At 40.2% G+C, this 15,242-nt stretch overlaps 1 protein-coding gene and 1 long non-coding RNA gene across 4 annotated transcripts in view; one reads left to right on the forward strand and one right to left on the reverse strand.

Annotated features, from left to right (window-relative positions):
- GOPC (golgi associated PDZ and coiled-coil motif containing) overlaps positions 1-3,630 on the reverse strand; it is a 40,056-nt gene extending 36,426 nt beyond the window's left edge. For both annotated transcript variants that reach the window (XM_049654248.1, XM_049654247.1), the window contains exon 1: positions 3,239-3,630. In XM_049654248.1, coding sequence (XP_049510205.1) covers positions 3,239-3,526 — 288 coding nt within the window. In that variant the 5' untranslated portion in view covers positions 3,527-3,630. The remainder of the gene's footprint in view (positions 1-3,238) is intronic.
- Positions 3,631-3,768: 138 nt separating this feature from the next.
- On the forward strand, positions 3,769-13,593 carry LOC125938850 (uncharacterized). 2 transcript variants are annotated; one of them, XR_007462836.1, is made up of 3 exons: positions 3,769-4,403; positions 12,610-12,755; positions 13,312-13,593. It is a non-coding gene; the product is annotated as an uncharacterized LOC125938850 (long non-coding RNA). The 2 variants fall into 2 exon arrangements; XR_007462835.1 differs by having other exon boundaries at positions 12,613-12,755.
- The last annotated feature ends 1,649 nt before the right edge of the window (positions 13,594-15,242 follow it).

The raw sequence follows: 15,242 nt of genomic DNA on the forward strand, positions 1-15,242 counted from the left end.
TGTCTCCCTCTCTCTCTGCCCCTCCCCCGCTCATGCTCGCGCTCTCTCTCTCTCTCTCAAAAATAAGTAAACATTAAAAAAAATTTTTTTTAAATAAAAAAAAGATATACTGATTCAGCAATTGTTGGGGGAGGGAAAGGAAGATGTGACAGAAGATATATTGTTTTGCTGTTATTTTATTTTTATTATTATTATTTTTTTAAGTAGGCTCTATACCCAGCACGGAGCTCAATGTGGGACTCAAACTCACAACCCTGAGATCAAGACCTGAGCTGAGATCCAGTCAGATGCTTAACCAACTGAGCCACCCAGGTGCCTCATGTTTTGCTGTTATTTTAGAGAAGGGGTAAATAGGCAGAAAATTGCATTTCCAGATAGACAGGTGGGTTTTTCTAAAGTATTGGTTCTCAATCTTTGTACTACTCTAACACACTACTATAACTATTACTATTACTACTGCTCTTACTACTGTCCCAATCAATACCTGTGACTCCAGCACAGCTGTCACCAAGTGGCTCACTAAAGCAGGAATTCTCATGCATGTGGGAAGTATAAGAGAGAGGTGAGTAACCTGAAATATCTCAATATATTCTGATATTCTTTGTCCTCCCCTTCCCCTTATATACAGCCCTCTCCCTACGGCAAGCAGCAGTCACACAGCCGTCATTTATATTTACTTTTTATTTTATTTTACTTTTTTAAATTCTATTTGAGAGAGAGAGAGAGAGACACAGAGAGAGAGGGACCGTGCACATGTGTGTGAGTGGGGGAGAAGGACAGGGAGAGAATCTCAAGCAGACTGGGGGACTTGATCCCACGGCCCCGGGATCATGACTTGAGCCGAAATCAAGAGGCTCAACCAACTGAGTCATCCAGGCACACCATTTAGTATTTAATTTTAAATATAACCTCTGACTTTTTTTGCAGCAAAATTGTTTTAACTACTATATTGATATTGAACATGGTATTACCTAAAGGCACAATAAGTAAGGCAGAAGAAAGAGCAATCTGGAAAGATACTCAAGACCAATTAAATGTAAGTTACCTACACTGGAAGTATCTGTGTCTTGATTATAAAAATGTTTTATAATGGTAATATAGTTTAAGGTATTAATCTCTAAAAACACCGAACTTTGGTGCACACCTGTTATATCACACTATAAATGGCCTCAAATGTTGAATCTTAATGCCCATATCCTTAAAACAATAGAAGTAATTCAATCCACTTACTAAGAAATAAAACAGGGCAAGAAAGTATGGAAATCTTTTCTAAAGATTTCAAGATCTCAGATTAATAACAGTATATGAACCTCTGAAATTCTGCAAATAATCCAACAGCAGGTCTGCTTTGAAAGGCACTGCTGACAACGAACCTCTCTCCTCAAAAACACACAACCGGTTCCATGAAAACCATAAAAACTGCTAAATGTAGAAAGATTAACCCACAAATAGGTAAGTTAACTGTAACAGAAAAACACACAAACAAAATGTCCCTTCCCCATTTTCTAAGATCTTTAAGTCAAGGGTTTCAAAGTATGTTGAAGAAACATGCTCACATCACGACAGGCTAGCATTTCTTATTTTGAGAAATAACGCCACCTCCTAAGCCAGGATGTGGAGTCAGAATATGTAATTACAATTTCTGAGAAAAAGGATATACATAATTTATTATAGCTCTGAATACTCATCTAAAATATTTAAAGATGAAAAAGACTGAGTATCACATCCTACTCACAGAATCATCCTTTCTCCAAAATTAGATTTTATATCCGACATCAAAATATCACTGTTCAAAGAGTCCTCTGGTCATTTAAAAAATTAGATATTGTTTCACTTTTTAAAAGCTGTTTATCCTCAGTAGGTACTCGCAGTTGGAAATGATATGAAAGTTCTCATGAGGCAAAAGCTACTCTTGCTCTGTTATTTAAAGCTAAAGCACTATTTCTAAAATCCATTAAATGCATTTTTACTACCCGAAAAATTAACTACCTTCTAGAAGTAAGCAGCAATCAAGAAATAAAAAATCATTTTCATATACCTAGAACAAGACGTGATTAGCTTCACATCAGCACTTCCATTGGAAACTCTTCAAAAAGGATGGAAGAGATGAACAGTCCTTTCAGTGGAGAAGAAACAAAATCTCTGATTTGCATCTGTGCTAATCACAGATGAATTAGACCACCTTTTCTGTGGCTGACAGGAAAGAGGAAGACTGCTAACCACTAATCAAGGAGAGGATACATACCTGATATTCATATTGATTTGGATCTAAGGGGCACTCTCAATCATTGTAACTGACAGCAATGATGCTTTCCAGGGTAACTTCATGTTCAAAGAGCTTTGCACATCTCTGATTATCCTATTTTTATGTATAAATATATCCTATATTTATGCATTGTAATGCATTAATTTAACTTTCTGCACAACGTGGTAGGTTTTTGGGGTTTTTTTTTTGGAACCACCACTACTCCACTCCACCCACCCCCACACCCACACACAAGATTAGAGACTAAAGCAAATGATCATTCTTCACATACTCTCACAAATAAATCCAGACTTTGGGAAATATAGTAAAGGACAAACAAAACTTCACTCAATGTTATAAGTCTTTTGAAAAATTGTAGACAACTCTTGCGGTGTCTGCCTGTAATTTAAAGACCAACTATAAACCAAGAAGGACACTGATACTATCCTGTTTATCCCACTAAATTTTCCTAAGAGCTTTGATAGAATTCCCCTAAATAGTTCATGCATTCAGGGAATAGTATGTCTGTGTGAAACAAGACACGATGGTCTGAAATAGTTAAAAAAACCATCAACACTGTATCAGTCTGGTGATATACAAACCTAGTTCGTCAATGTCAAAATCGATATAAGAGAACTCAAATGTTGAAAGGTGGGCTAAGGTATTCTTCTGACAATCTTTGAGCTTAAATCTTAGGTTTATTAATGATGCATGTACAAGTAGGCTGGAGTAACTAGTTCCTGTTTCCTCCGCATAGAAATACTAGGAAGGTGGGTGACAGGACTCCAGGACACCCACACGTCGATCTACACCCCCTTTTTCTACTCCAACCTCACCTCACTCCTTTGCTTTACACATACACACACGCACTCTCCTGTCGCATCTGAGCCCAGGTGCCCTGGTAGGTAGTTTTCTAGGGTCGTTTCACCAGTGCGTAAAATGGGATCTGATGCCTAGGGCTGAATGCCACCTCCTCCAGGGCCCACAGCTCACCTCCAGCTTGTGGTTAATTTGGGACACAGTCTGGGCTTTATGGCAAAGCTGCGCAAAGCAGGAACTCAGGCTGGTCATCTTCTGTCGCCCCTCATAAGTGATGTCCGCCTGGTCCGGATCGATCTCACCCAGGAGCAGATCCACATCCACGAAGGCCTTGTCGAACTCCTTCTCCAGCACCTCCAGCCATCGGAACATGGATACCCCGCCGGGGGAGACCCCCACGGCGCAGGAGGCGCCCCCGGGGCCCCCTCCGGCTCCTGCCGGGCACGGGCCGCCCGCCGACATGGCGCCGTCTAGGGCCTCCCCCGACTGCTGCTGACCCCCGCCGCCCACCCCGCGCGAGAGGAACTGCTGGGACTGCGGGGACCCCCGCGCACGCACGCTCCGTCGGTCCCCTCCCTTCCCCTCGCGCGGCTAACGCCGGCAATGCACCCCTGAGTGGCAAGAGCAGTGAAGCTGAGGCGGCGGCGGTGGCACACGGAAGAATCCGGCCGTCCCACCTCCCGGCCCGCCCCCGCTGCGCATGCGTAGCGAAGACTTAGGCCGACGCAGCCTGGAGGGACGAAGTGGGTGGGGCTAGGATGAGACCTTGGCCTATGAAAAGCCTCTACTTGGGACCTGCCCGTCAGCGGCCATATTGACAACTGGCAAACTCTAGCTTGAATCCCCGAGAAACAGGCACGCATCGTGTCGGCTTCCAAGTTGGAAAGGCCGGAGGAAGAGAACGGTGTCCACGTCGCAGAGACGAACAGTTTCCGCCCGCTTGACTTCACAGTGGGCGGGAGCCGTTCTAAAGACCTCCGGGACAGTTGCTGCGGCGACGTCCAGGGCGGGGAAGGGAATGTGAGGACGGGCGGTGTAAGCATGCGCAAGGGCCACGTTTTACCTTTCCTTACGGTTCCTGTAGAGGGTGAGGTGGGTGGACATACGGGCTCTTCTTGCTAAACCAGGCCCTCAACTCCGAGTGAAAACTGCTTGGAGCGGCGACTTGAAGGACAGCGGCCGCCCGGGTTTTGCTGAATTCACACGGGACCTTTTGTCTTGCCTTTAATAGGCAGCCCTGAGTTCGAATCTTGCACCCTGTCATATTAGCTGTCCTGTTTAATTGTGTTCTTTAACCTTGAAGCCTTAGTGTCTAAAGTTTACTTCGCTCAGTACTGAGGTAAGATGCTTAACTTCAGTGCCTTCATCCTGATTATTAGCCCCCAGGTCATACGTTTCCGAAGAAACTATTTTTAAAAGTACTTATTTCAACAACTACGGTGTTCCCACAGTGACCTTTCATAAAAACAAAATTATGAAGATACATATCTTCATAAATATATTGAATGCAGGTCTTCATAAATATATTGAATGCAGAGCCCTGTTGAGGCACTGGGGACACAAAAACGAGTGAGACGAGCCTCACGCAAGCCGAGCTCGTAGGCTAGTGAGTCTAATCCTAATAGCTACTACTTCGATTTGAATTTTGTAGTACCTTTGGGAGTGTTGACAAACTGCTCTTTACCATTAGCCCTATTTGCGCTCAACTCCTTTCCACTTCTAGAGTAGCCCAGTCTTAAGAAAGGGGAAATCAGATACTAGGGTAGGCTGGTGAGAACTGTCTCTTTTGCATTGCGTAAGGGAATACTTTACTAGCCCACCCCAGACTCCTGTGATATGGAACAGACTCTTCCAATTGATCACCACCAAAGCCTGCCCCGTGCACCTCTCGCCAACGCAATGCCATTGAGGAGTAAGAAAGCTTAGCTCTAGTTTGCTCTCTGGATAGTGCAGGGCAGGCTAGCTGCCATCGATAAGTCCTTTGGCTTCAGCGAACTTAGTTAAGCAAAACTATGAGATCTTTGCCTTGAACTTAAATAGGCACCTTCACATAGGTTTTAATACACAATAAATAACATAAACCTAAAATATTCGTCTTTCCTCATTCCCTTCCAAATTAACTTTATTTTCATATGCAGTATTTGCAAGAACATCATTACTACAGTTACCAAGGCCCCAGCCCCTTTCTTTGTATTATAGTTAGCAATGCATTTTAAGGAATTTGAAGTAAATAATTTAGAATTGGAAGGGTGAACATACATGGAATCACATTAAGAACAGCTTTCAGTTGTTGAAAACATACCATGTGTAAAGCACTGTGCTATTTACTTTAATTTTTTGACCCTCACAAAATCATAAGACGTAGCTATTACCACTTTTTTTTTAATTTTTTTTAACGTTTATTTATTTTTGAGACAGAGACAGAGCATGAACGGGGGAGGGGAGAGAGAGAGGGAGACACAGAATTGGAAGCAGGCTCCAGGCTCTGAGCCATCAGCCCAGAGCCCGATGCGGGGCTCGAACTCACGGGACCGTTAGATGGTGACATGAGCTGGTCGGAGGCTTAACAGACTGAGCCACCCAGGTGCCCCTATTACCACTTTTTAATAGATAATTCACAAAGAGCTAAAGTATCTTGGTAAAGTCATACAGCTAAAAATCAAATGAGGTGAGATTTCAATCTAGGTATCTTTTTCTCCAAAGTCTTAACCTATTAACCAGGAAATATAGAAGGATGAAGAAATCCATTTCTTTTTGTATAAGTTACCGGCATAATAAATTGGCAAATCAGTCCAAAAGTTTTTCTTTTTAAAAAAATGTTTTTAATTATTTTACATTTGTTTTTGAGAGACAGAGACAGAGCACAAGAGAGGGAGGGGCAGGGAGAGAATGAGACAGAATCCGAAGCAGGCCTCAGGCTCTGAGCTATCAGCACAAAACCCCCTGATGTGGGGCTTGAACTCATGAACCATGAGATCATGACCTGAGCCAAAGTCTGAGGCTTAACCAACTGAGCCACCCAGGCACCCCAATCCAAAAGTTTTTCTAAAAAAATAATTTATTCCCAGTTTTAAGCCATAAACAAATCCATTGATATGTAATAAATATTACCAAAAAAGTCATTTCCTTTTTTTAAAGATTTAAAAAAAATTTTAATGTTTATTTATTTTTGAGAGAGAGAGAGAGAGCAGAGTGTGAGTGGGGGAGGGGCAGAGATAGAGGGAGACATAGAATCCAAAGCAGGCTCCAGGCTCTGAGCTATCAGCACAGAGCCTGATATGGGGCTTACACTCACTGACCTCGAGATCATGACCTGAGCTGAAGTCGGACGCTTAATCGACTGAGCCACCCGGGCACCCCTACAATACTCACATTCTGTTATTACTCTCTTTAGTTTGGATGGACGACACTCGAAATAAAATTAATTTATTTAAAAAAGGAACATCCTTCAACTTCCTACTATACTGTGAGGGCACAGCTGAAATGCATTTTGAGTGTTTTTAGTTTCCAATGCTCTGATTCTTGGTGAATACCATTTTCAGGATTGTAGAACCCAGCTCCATTTCTGTTTACAACCTTTACAACTCCCAACAAATCACACTCTGTGTCTCAGAAGACTTACTATCTCATGTTGTCCCTTCTTGTAATCACACTTGTAGCAGTCGCCCGTATCTCTGTGTGCTTGCTATCTTAGTACTATGTGACGCTTTCAAATGTTCATGAGGTGCCCTTTGTGTAAAAATTATCTTCTGCCCATTTAGACCAGGGATTTGCATTTCTGCAAATCACAACTTAACCTACAGTATAAAGCAGGGTTGCAGGGTTTGATATTCAAGTGCTGCCATCTGTTGCCAGTGTGCTTTGTCTACATTTATTGCCTCCCCCCACCCATGGACTTAATCAGTTAATTAATTTTGAATTGCCTCATCTTGACCTACTCTAGAATTTGGAATTGTATGTAATCTCAATTCTTGTGGGATTTATTTTCCTAAAGATAATAAAATCTTGATACTTCTATTCGCAATTGCATTGGCAGAAACTTCTGATAACTGTTTCATGAATCATGCTTATGTGATTAAAAAATTTCTAATATAACTTAAATGTGATAGTTTTGTTTTAGGAACTCATCCCTATAGAGTTTTACCACAAGGTATTACTAAGAATAAACAGGGTGGGGCCTGAGGAAACGGGGGAAAAACAGAAGGTGCTAAATATTTCTTTGGTGAGTACTGGTACTTAAGCAGACATTTATCAAAGCATGTCTTAATTGCAAAGGCACTGTATTGAATGGACATAGATGATGCACTTTGGATTGGAGAGAGAGACTGCCATTTATTGAACTCTACTATGTGTCAGGCCCTGTACCATGCTTCACATGTTTCATTTACTTTCTAGTAACCCCACCAGGAAAAAAGAAAAGGCAAATTAAGTGATGTTGGGTCACTATAAACAGTTGTATGATAAATAAAGCCAAGGAACATCCACTACCATTTTACTTGAGCAATGCAGATCAAGTCTTGGAACATCAGGTCTATATGTATTATTTAAATTATATTTATTTGTATTTACTACCAATTTGAAAATTTGAGATATTCATATTGAAGAAGTAAATCTGGGCATCCCAAAGTGATTTCTTAGCCTTATTCTCCTTCCGATCATTTCTTTTATATACTCATACTTCTTTTTTTTTTTTTTTTAATTTTTTTTTTCAACGTTTTTTATTTATTTTTGGGACAGAGAGAGACAGAGCATGAACGGGGGAGGGGCAGAGAGAGAGGGAGACACAGAATCAGAAACAGGCTCCAGGCTCCGAGCCATCAGCCCAGAGCCCGATGCAGGGCTTGAACTCACAGACCGTGAGATCGTGACCTGGCTGAAGTCGGACGCTTAACTGACTGCGCCACCCAGGCGCCCCTACTCATACTTCTTTTAAGAAGCCTTCTTAAAACTGGGAATTTTAATGCAGTGATTAAAGATTAGCTCAGACACCTCTTTCAGGAAAACTTCCTTTTTTCTTCTCATGTGGAGCTATGGCTACCATCACCATTTAGTTTCCTGCAAATACCTGCTACGGCGCTGACCATATTTTTGGAGCCCCTCAGACCGTGAGCTCCTTGCAGCAATAACCATATATTACTTAATCTTTGAATGCCAGGTCCTAACACAGAACACAGAACATGGTAGAAATGATGTAAGTATTTGTGGAATCAGTTTAATATTTAAAATATTACAACAGTCTACTTAGAAATCTAAAAACTGTCACTTTTCAAAACATACCTTTGATACCTGCCGGAGAGCATAGCTAAACATTTTTTATAATGTTTAATGTTTCATAGCTCAAGAGTTAGGAATATCTACAAAATACATGTCAACCTTTAAAATCTAAGGAATATTTTTTCCCAACCTAAAGAGAAATGTTTATTTAACAATAATCTGGTTGACTTGACTAATAATAAATCCAGTATAATTTAAGCTTTGAAAGTTATTTTACCTATTCCATAGTTAAAATTTAAGACCTACTACATTTTTGTGTGGTGTACACAAACCTAAAGACAAAACATAATGGGGCACCTGGGTGGCTTAGTTGGTTAAGCATACGACTCTTGGTTCCAGCTCAGGTCATGATCTCATGTTTTCATGGGTTCGAGCCCTGCATTGTGCTCTGAGCTGGCAGCTCAGAGCCGGCCTCTCATTCTCTGTCTCCCTCTCTCTCTCTCTCTGCCCTTCTCCCACTTGCACCATCTCTGTCGCTCTCAGTATAAATAAGCTTAAAAAAAAAAAAAACATAACAAAAAGCAATTTTCAAAATCTCTATCACTGTGTTTTTTCCTTACACTCTCAACGACCAACTACAACTGCTTTTCCACTGTTACCTGATTTACATTCTTTATTTACCCTTTCCCACAACTCCAGGTTTGATTCAGCATTATCTAAAACCACCATTTAGCAACAATGGTATCAGAGTTTACTAATCATTGATTCTTCCTCTTTCATCACTGTCAAGTCACTGTTTATTTCTCAGATTGTCAGACTTTACAGATCAAACACAGACTTCCCCCTCATCAGCCCCTGTCATTTATGTTTCTTGTAGATTAATTCCACAAGGGGCCCCAAACAATTGCATTCTGAACGCTGTTAAACATTAGTTATCTTTTTTTTTTTTTTTGCACTTAGATTAAAACTATAAGAATACCTTTAAGTATCTTTTTTAGAATTTTCACAGTCTTTCAAAGAAACAAGTCAGAAAGTGTGGGGAAACAATTACACAAAAGCCAAGTCACAAGCATTGTTGGACAAAGAATTTGGCCCCATTTGACTGTAACTCACTCAAAGTTCATTTGGCTTTTGTGGCCATGGTAAGCAGAGGGAGTGGGGATGAAAAGATTTTTATAGTGGATATTTGTCACTATAAATGCAGGACTGCCCATATTTAAGCCCCCCCTCCTCTATTTAGGGAATTCCCTACCTTACGTAACTTGAATATGATAAACTGACTCTTCTTCCCATAATGGACTGAAAATGTCAGACAAGCCCACTCCCCAACTCTTGACAGCGGGAGCACAGGCATATGATCTGGGGTCAGCTAACCAAAATAATCCACCTGGAATTTTTACCTTGGAGACAGTAAGGCAAGCTTGGGGTAATTCTTCCTAGTAGGGAGGAGAGATGGGAGTGGGGGTAGCAACATCCTTTTTGAGTAGTAGCGGGGCCAGCAAGTGGCACACAATTTCCAGTTCAGTGGTGCAGGCCAGGGCATCCGTGTTCTGTGGTGACACCAGACTGAAGTGTGATTTTGCCTGTGATTCTGGCTACAGAGGCTTGCTTTTATTCTTGCCATTTCCAAATCTGGTTCTGTAGGTTTTCACAATTCTGTATGCTACCCAATTGTCAATAATTCCTCTTCTGCTTAAATTAGCCAGATTTTTTTTTTCATTGCTTGTAACTAATAATCCAAACCAATACAACTATCATGTATTGAGACTCCCTTTTCACCCATGGACTTGACATGCCTTAGTTCATGTCATCTATTCCTTTCTGTAGAGTGGACATTATTTCCTCACATTTTATCTTCACGTATAGAAGAAAACATTAAGATTTAGAGAGGTTAAACAGTAGAAAAAGTATTTTTTTGTCTTACTTCAAAGTTACACTTTTTCTGCAACATTTTCAAGAAGGAAATAAAAGTTAAAAAGAATCATATTCATAATTTTTTGAGTCTTTAAAATTTCTTTTCTTTTACCTCAAAAGGAGATTTTCATAAATTAAAGCTTCTTTCTCACTTTTGGCTGATCAGTTTTATAATAGGAATCACAAGCCAGTGCTTACAGACCCAAGTCAGGAAGATTGTGGGTTAGTCAGCTTCTTCTCTGGAATTCAGTTTCCTGTCTACAATGGGAACTAGACCTTTGCTTTTAATAAACCAAGGAAGGCCAATATCCATTGCATTGAGACACATGTTTGTATTTATTGTGGGGTTTCCTGACAAGGCACTATTGACATTTTGGACTAGAGACTTCTTTCTTGTGGGGCAGTCCTTTCCGTTGTAGAGTGTTTAGTAGTATCCCTCACCATTACTCTCTAGATACTCATAACACTGCCTATCCTCTCCTGACCATTACCACCATTTATTGTCATAAAAAATGTCTTCAGACATCGCCAAACTGCCCCTGGTTGAGAACCCCTGGGTTATAGAAAGGAAGAAAGGAAGGGAGGTGAGGAGGGGGCATAAAGATAAAGAAGATAAGAAAGCAAGTCAAGGAGGATCCTGGCTTGAGAATCTAAACAAAGACATAAATCTAATTCAATCCAAATTCAAATGCAAAGCATATTCCTTGAGATTGCAATCCTCCTTGTGCTGAAAGATTAAACCTAGATTCTGGGGTATATTTTGAACAGTTGCTGGGTGAGTCATTTGAGTTTCCATTCTTGAGAAAGGCACCCATGCTTCTTTATTAGGTTTCTTCTCGCCCAAAGAAGCCAAGCAATAATGATGAGATAAGGTGTTAAATCTTTTCAGAGAAAAGAACAGTCTGTCTCACACTTAGCCTTAGGAACCCATAAACTCAAGACCTAAAAACTCAATCTAGGGAATTTTACACTCAGAGCCCTTAATCAACATGTGAAAATTCCAAAAGTCAGCAGAAAGTATGCCAGAAGCTGACCAGTGATGGCCGTTTTGTGGCTGCGGCTTAGCACAGCATGACTGCAGAGGGGACTGTCGCCTCCAGTGCAGGTACAAGAAGACATGCATGTCCTTCAAGCACCCAGGCTGTACCTTTGTACTATACTTTCTCTGCAGTTTATGGTATCAATAAGACTTTGCCTTCTACCTGGAAAACAAAAGACTTCTCAGCTTAACTCTAACTAAATAGGTGTGGTCTAGGGGAACAAATGGAGCTTTTATTCTTCAAAACATTTTCAACTTTTTATGATCAAAACTATTTATATTTGTAATATTAAAACCAGGAAACAACTTAAAACTCCAACACTTAGTAGTTAATCAAATCTGGACAATACTCTTGAAAGTCTATTAGACATTAAAATTTATGTTTATGGAAACTATAAAATAATATGAAAAATATAATAGTAAAAGGTACAGAATATAAATTATGTAAGTAGGTTTACAATTGATAAAATAAAAAAATAAAAAAATAAAACAAAACTATTTACTATTGTAAAATAGTAACATTTTAGAGATAATGTCGGCATTACAGGAAAGCTATAGAAATACCATGGAAGAAAAAAATATTATACAGTGTAATTTCAGGGCTCAAAGAAAAGGGTATACTGCAGTGACCAACAGAGGGTAGAAAATGAAATCCATCGCTATGCTGCATAACAGAAAAATCAGCTGCCTCTAATGGCAGATGACACCAAAGGATTTTGTAGACATTTAATTTTAATTAACTATGAATTTACTCTCTCCATTTTAATTAACTATGAATTAACACAGAAGAAAAAAAAGTGTTCCATGAGTATTTCTCTTGGTTTTTTCAAAGCCTAGGCAGAGAAAAGAAACCAGAAACGTGTTTGATTTGGGGACAAGACTAACACTGATTTTTTTTCCCCTCCTTGCTCTTTTTTTCCAAATTTTCTTTTCTTGAACATTACTTTCCTATCTGAAAATTCTAAAAATTAAAAAAAAAAATAATTCTCTTGTTGAGAAATTAGTAATAAAGTTTGTTGAAAATCAGAATATTGATAGAAAAGAAATCCCTTATCATTCCTTATCTCAGATAGTAAAAGAAAAGAGGACTTAAAAAAAATCAAAAGAGAGGAGTAGAAAAGTCTTTTGGGAAAAGCATACAGAAATCCTTACTTACTCTGGAAATAAATTATCAGAGCAAAGGAAATTTGGCTTCAAAATGAAAACTGCAGCAGAGAGGTAGGTTGAAGGGGACATCAGAAAAGCTTTTCAATATTAGAAAGCGTTTCTTTGGAGCGATGGGCTCAGGCCAACCAGCATAGGGAAATTCAGGTCTTCCATTGGGAGGAGAGAACTTCTCTATATAATCTTTTTCTTAAAATGCTTTTAAATTCCTCAGCAGGGATGAGCACAGCAAGTAAAAGAGCCTCAACAAAAGCGTGCCTGGGACAAATGAAGCCTTCCCTCTGCAGTCAGGTTTCAGAACACACAAGTTCCTCTGAAGACACTCGAGGCCTTTTCTTCCATTATTACAAATAGACGAAGGTAACTGACCCATTTTGATGTTTTGTTCTCATCCAAGTCAACAATATTTTTGAATGACAAAAATATTGTCCAAATTTGATATTTGAGTGGACCAAGTGATAGATGAGTTGAACAATTTATCTCTGGCTCTAAACCCCTCTTCTTGGTAGCCCATTGTTTCCCTAGCCATAAAATGTTACTGAAACAACAATAATAAAGAGAAAACCTGCTCATTTTCCCATACTAGTTAATGGGAGAAGAAAACACCTGCCTGCTGCAGTCCTACAAAAATCGTTGTAATATAGGGTCACAGAAAATCCAAAGGTTTATAGCCCACTATAAAACAGCTCTTTGTCTTTCCCCACTAATTCCCTAGTGTCACATTTAACAAAACAAGGAAACTACAGATAATAGACGTGTTTGCAGATTAGCCTTCCAAGCCATAAATAACAGAGGGGTTTGCTCACCTACAAATATTAAGGCAGCTTATCAATGTTTAAGCCCTTTGTAATGGTTGCTAACATTTTAACCCAGACAAAATTGGAATTTTTTCTTCCCTGTCTCCTTACATTGACAGAGCACACATTCATAAGATTCTATGATCAGATTTCATGGTATAAAGAGTGAGACATCATCTAAACACTTGGCTGCTGCCTGAGAGGCCCTGTTTTGGAAGATGCATCTGCTTTATGCCTTCCTTGCTTTGCTCTCTCTTACCTCTGGTTTCCATCCTAACTGTCCTGGGAGATGTAGCTGCGATTCAGTGCACTCGGTACAATGCTACAGGCTAACGGAGGTACCGTCAGGCCTTCCTTCCACCACCAAGAAGCTCTACATTAGCCACAGCAAAATTCAGCACCTCCAGGTAACCATTCTACAGTCAGGTTGCTGCAATTTTATTTTTTGAGGCAGGGTGAGGGGCAAGTGTGGGGCTGTTGACGTTTAATTTAAATAATCCAAACTCAGAACTAGTGATTATCAAGTTTGCGTAGCGGCACTATCATTTTGCCTTCTACTGCAGAGATGGGTGTATGCCTCTGGATATTTCTTTGGTCAAAAAAAAAATCTGAATCTATAATTAATGATATTTTATTTGTTTTTATTTTTAACAAATGTAATTATACTGTTGCAAAGTAAAAGAAGTGGCTCTCTCTCTCTTTAATGTTTATTTTTGAGAGAGAGAGAGAGCAGGCAGAGGAGGGGCAGAGAGAGGAGGACAGAGGGTCCAGAGGCAGTGAGACTGATGTGGCACAAATCATGAGATCATGACCTGAGCCAAAGTCTGACACTCAACCCACTGAGCCACCCAGGTGCCCCAGGAAGTGGCTCTCTCTTAACAAAAAGAGTTTGAGAGCAAATGGCTACTTCCTGTTCCCAGGATTAAGAATAAGTGCTTTCAGAGCCACCTGAGTGGCTCAGTCGGTTGAGCATCTGACTTCGGCCCAGGTCATGGTCTCACAGCTCATGAGTTTGAGTTGCTCGTTGGGCCCTGTGCTCAGAGCCTGGAACCTGCTTCAGATTCTGTCTCCGTCTCTCTCTCTCCCTCTCTGTCTCTCTCAAGTATAAATAAACATTAAAAAAAAGAAGTGCTTTCAGGGGAAAGGGGAAAAAGTAGTTTTGTTTGTGCCATAAAAAAACAGATGACACTTAGAGCATCATAAGACCATCAAGATGAACCCAAGCATTTGAGAATTATTTATACAAATCCTACAAACATGCCAGGCCTCAGTGTCTTTGTGGACACCTCTACAGAAGAAATACATGTTTATGTTTGGGCACATTACTGCCGTTCTCGTTCTATGCACTTTTAATTCTAACATTTTTATTTATGCCTACCTATTCAGAGTGCTGTAAAGAATGCTATAGATTTGCCTGGCTTTTGTAATATGAAGGAACTTTTTGGCCTTTGGTATTTCGAAAGGTATCAAGAGATAAGGGTTCTCATCTTCATTTTCTCCCTAGCTAGAGATATAATCATCTTAAACAAGCAGTTAAAAAAATCTCCAGGCCTCACTTTTTACCTTTGTGAAGTAAGAAGCCTGGGTGTGATGGTGATCCCAGGCTCCTTTTCCCTGGCAGATTCCATGGCTCTCTGGTTTTGTTTTTACTAGTCACTGCTTCTCCCTCATAGGCCAAATCCTGAGATAAGGAAATACCTCTCTGTGATCCAGGCACAGACAGTCAGCAGGTGAATGTACTTTCCCTTCAAAAGAGTCACCATCCCCTTTCATTTGGTTAAGACATTTTAACGTACGTGTGCCTAAGCAGGGAGACTTTCAAATATGTGGCATGGTATTTATTTCAAGGCTCAATAAGCAAAATTGCCTAGTCGTCATGTTTACTTTGCTCTTGTAATCCAGTAGTGCCTAATGCCAGAGAGCAAGTCTGACCTTGTCAGGTCTCAGCATTTAAGCGGGACAGCTGGTTAAAGGGCGAGATGCTTAAATATTTGTTCTGAGGGCCTGAGACGCCAAGAGCTGAAGTGTCAGCTAAGCCGGATAATGATCC

This window comes from Panthera uncia (assembly GCF_023721935.1).
Source record: "Panthera uncia isolate 11264 chromosome B2 unlocalized genomic scaffold, Puncia_PCG_1.0 HiC_scaffold_24, whole genome shotgun sequence".
NCBI classification, from domain to species: domain Eukaryota; kingdom Metazoa; phylum Chordata; class Mammalia; order Carnivora; family Felidae; genus Panthera; species Panthera uncia.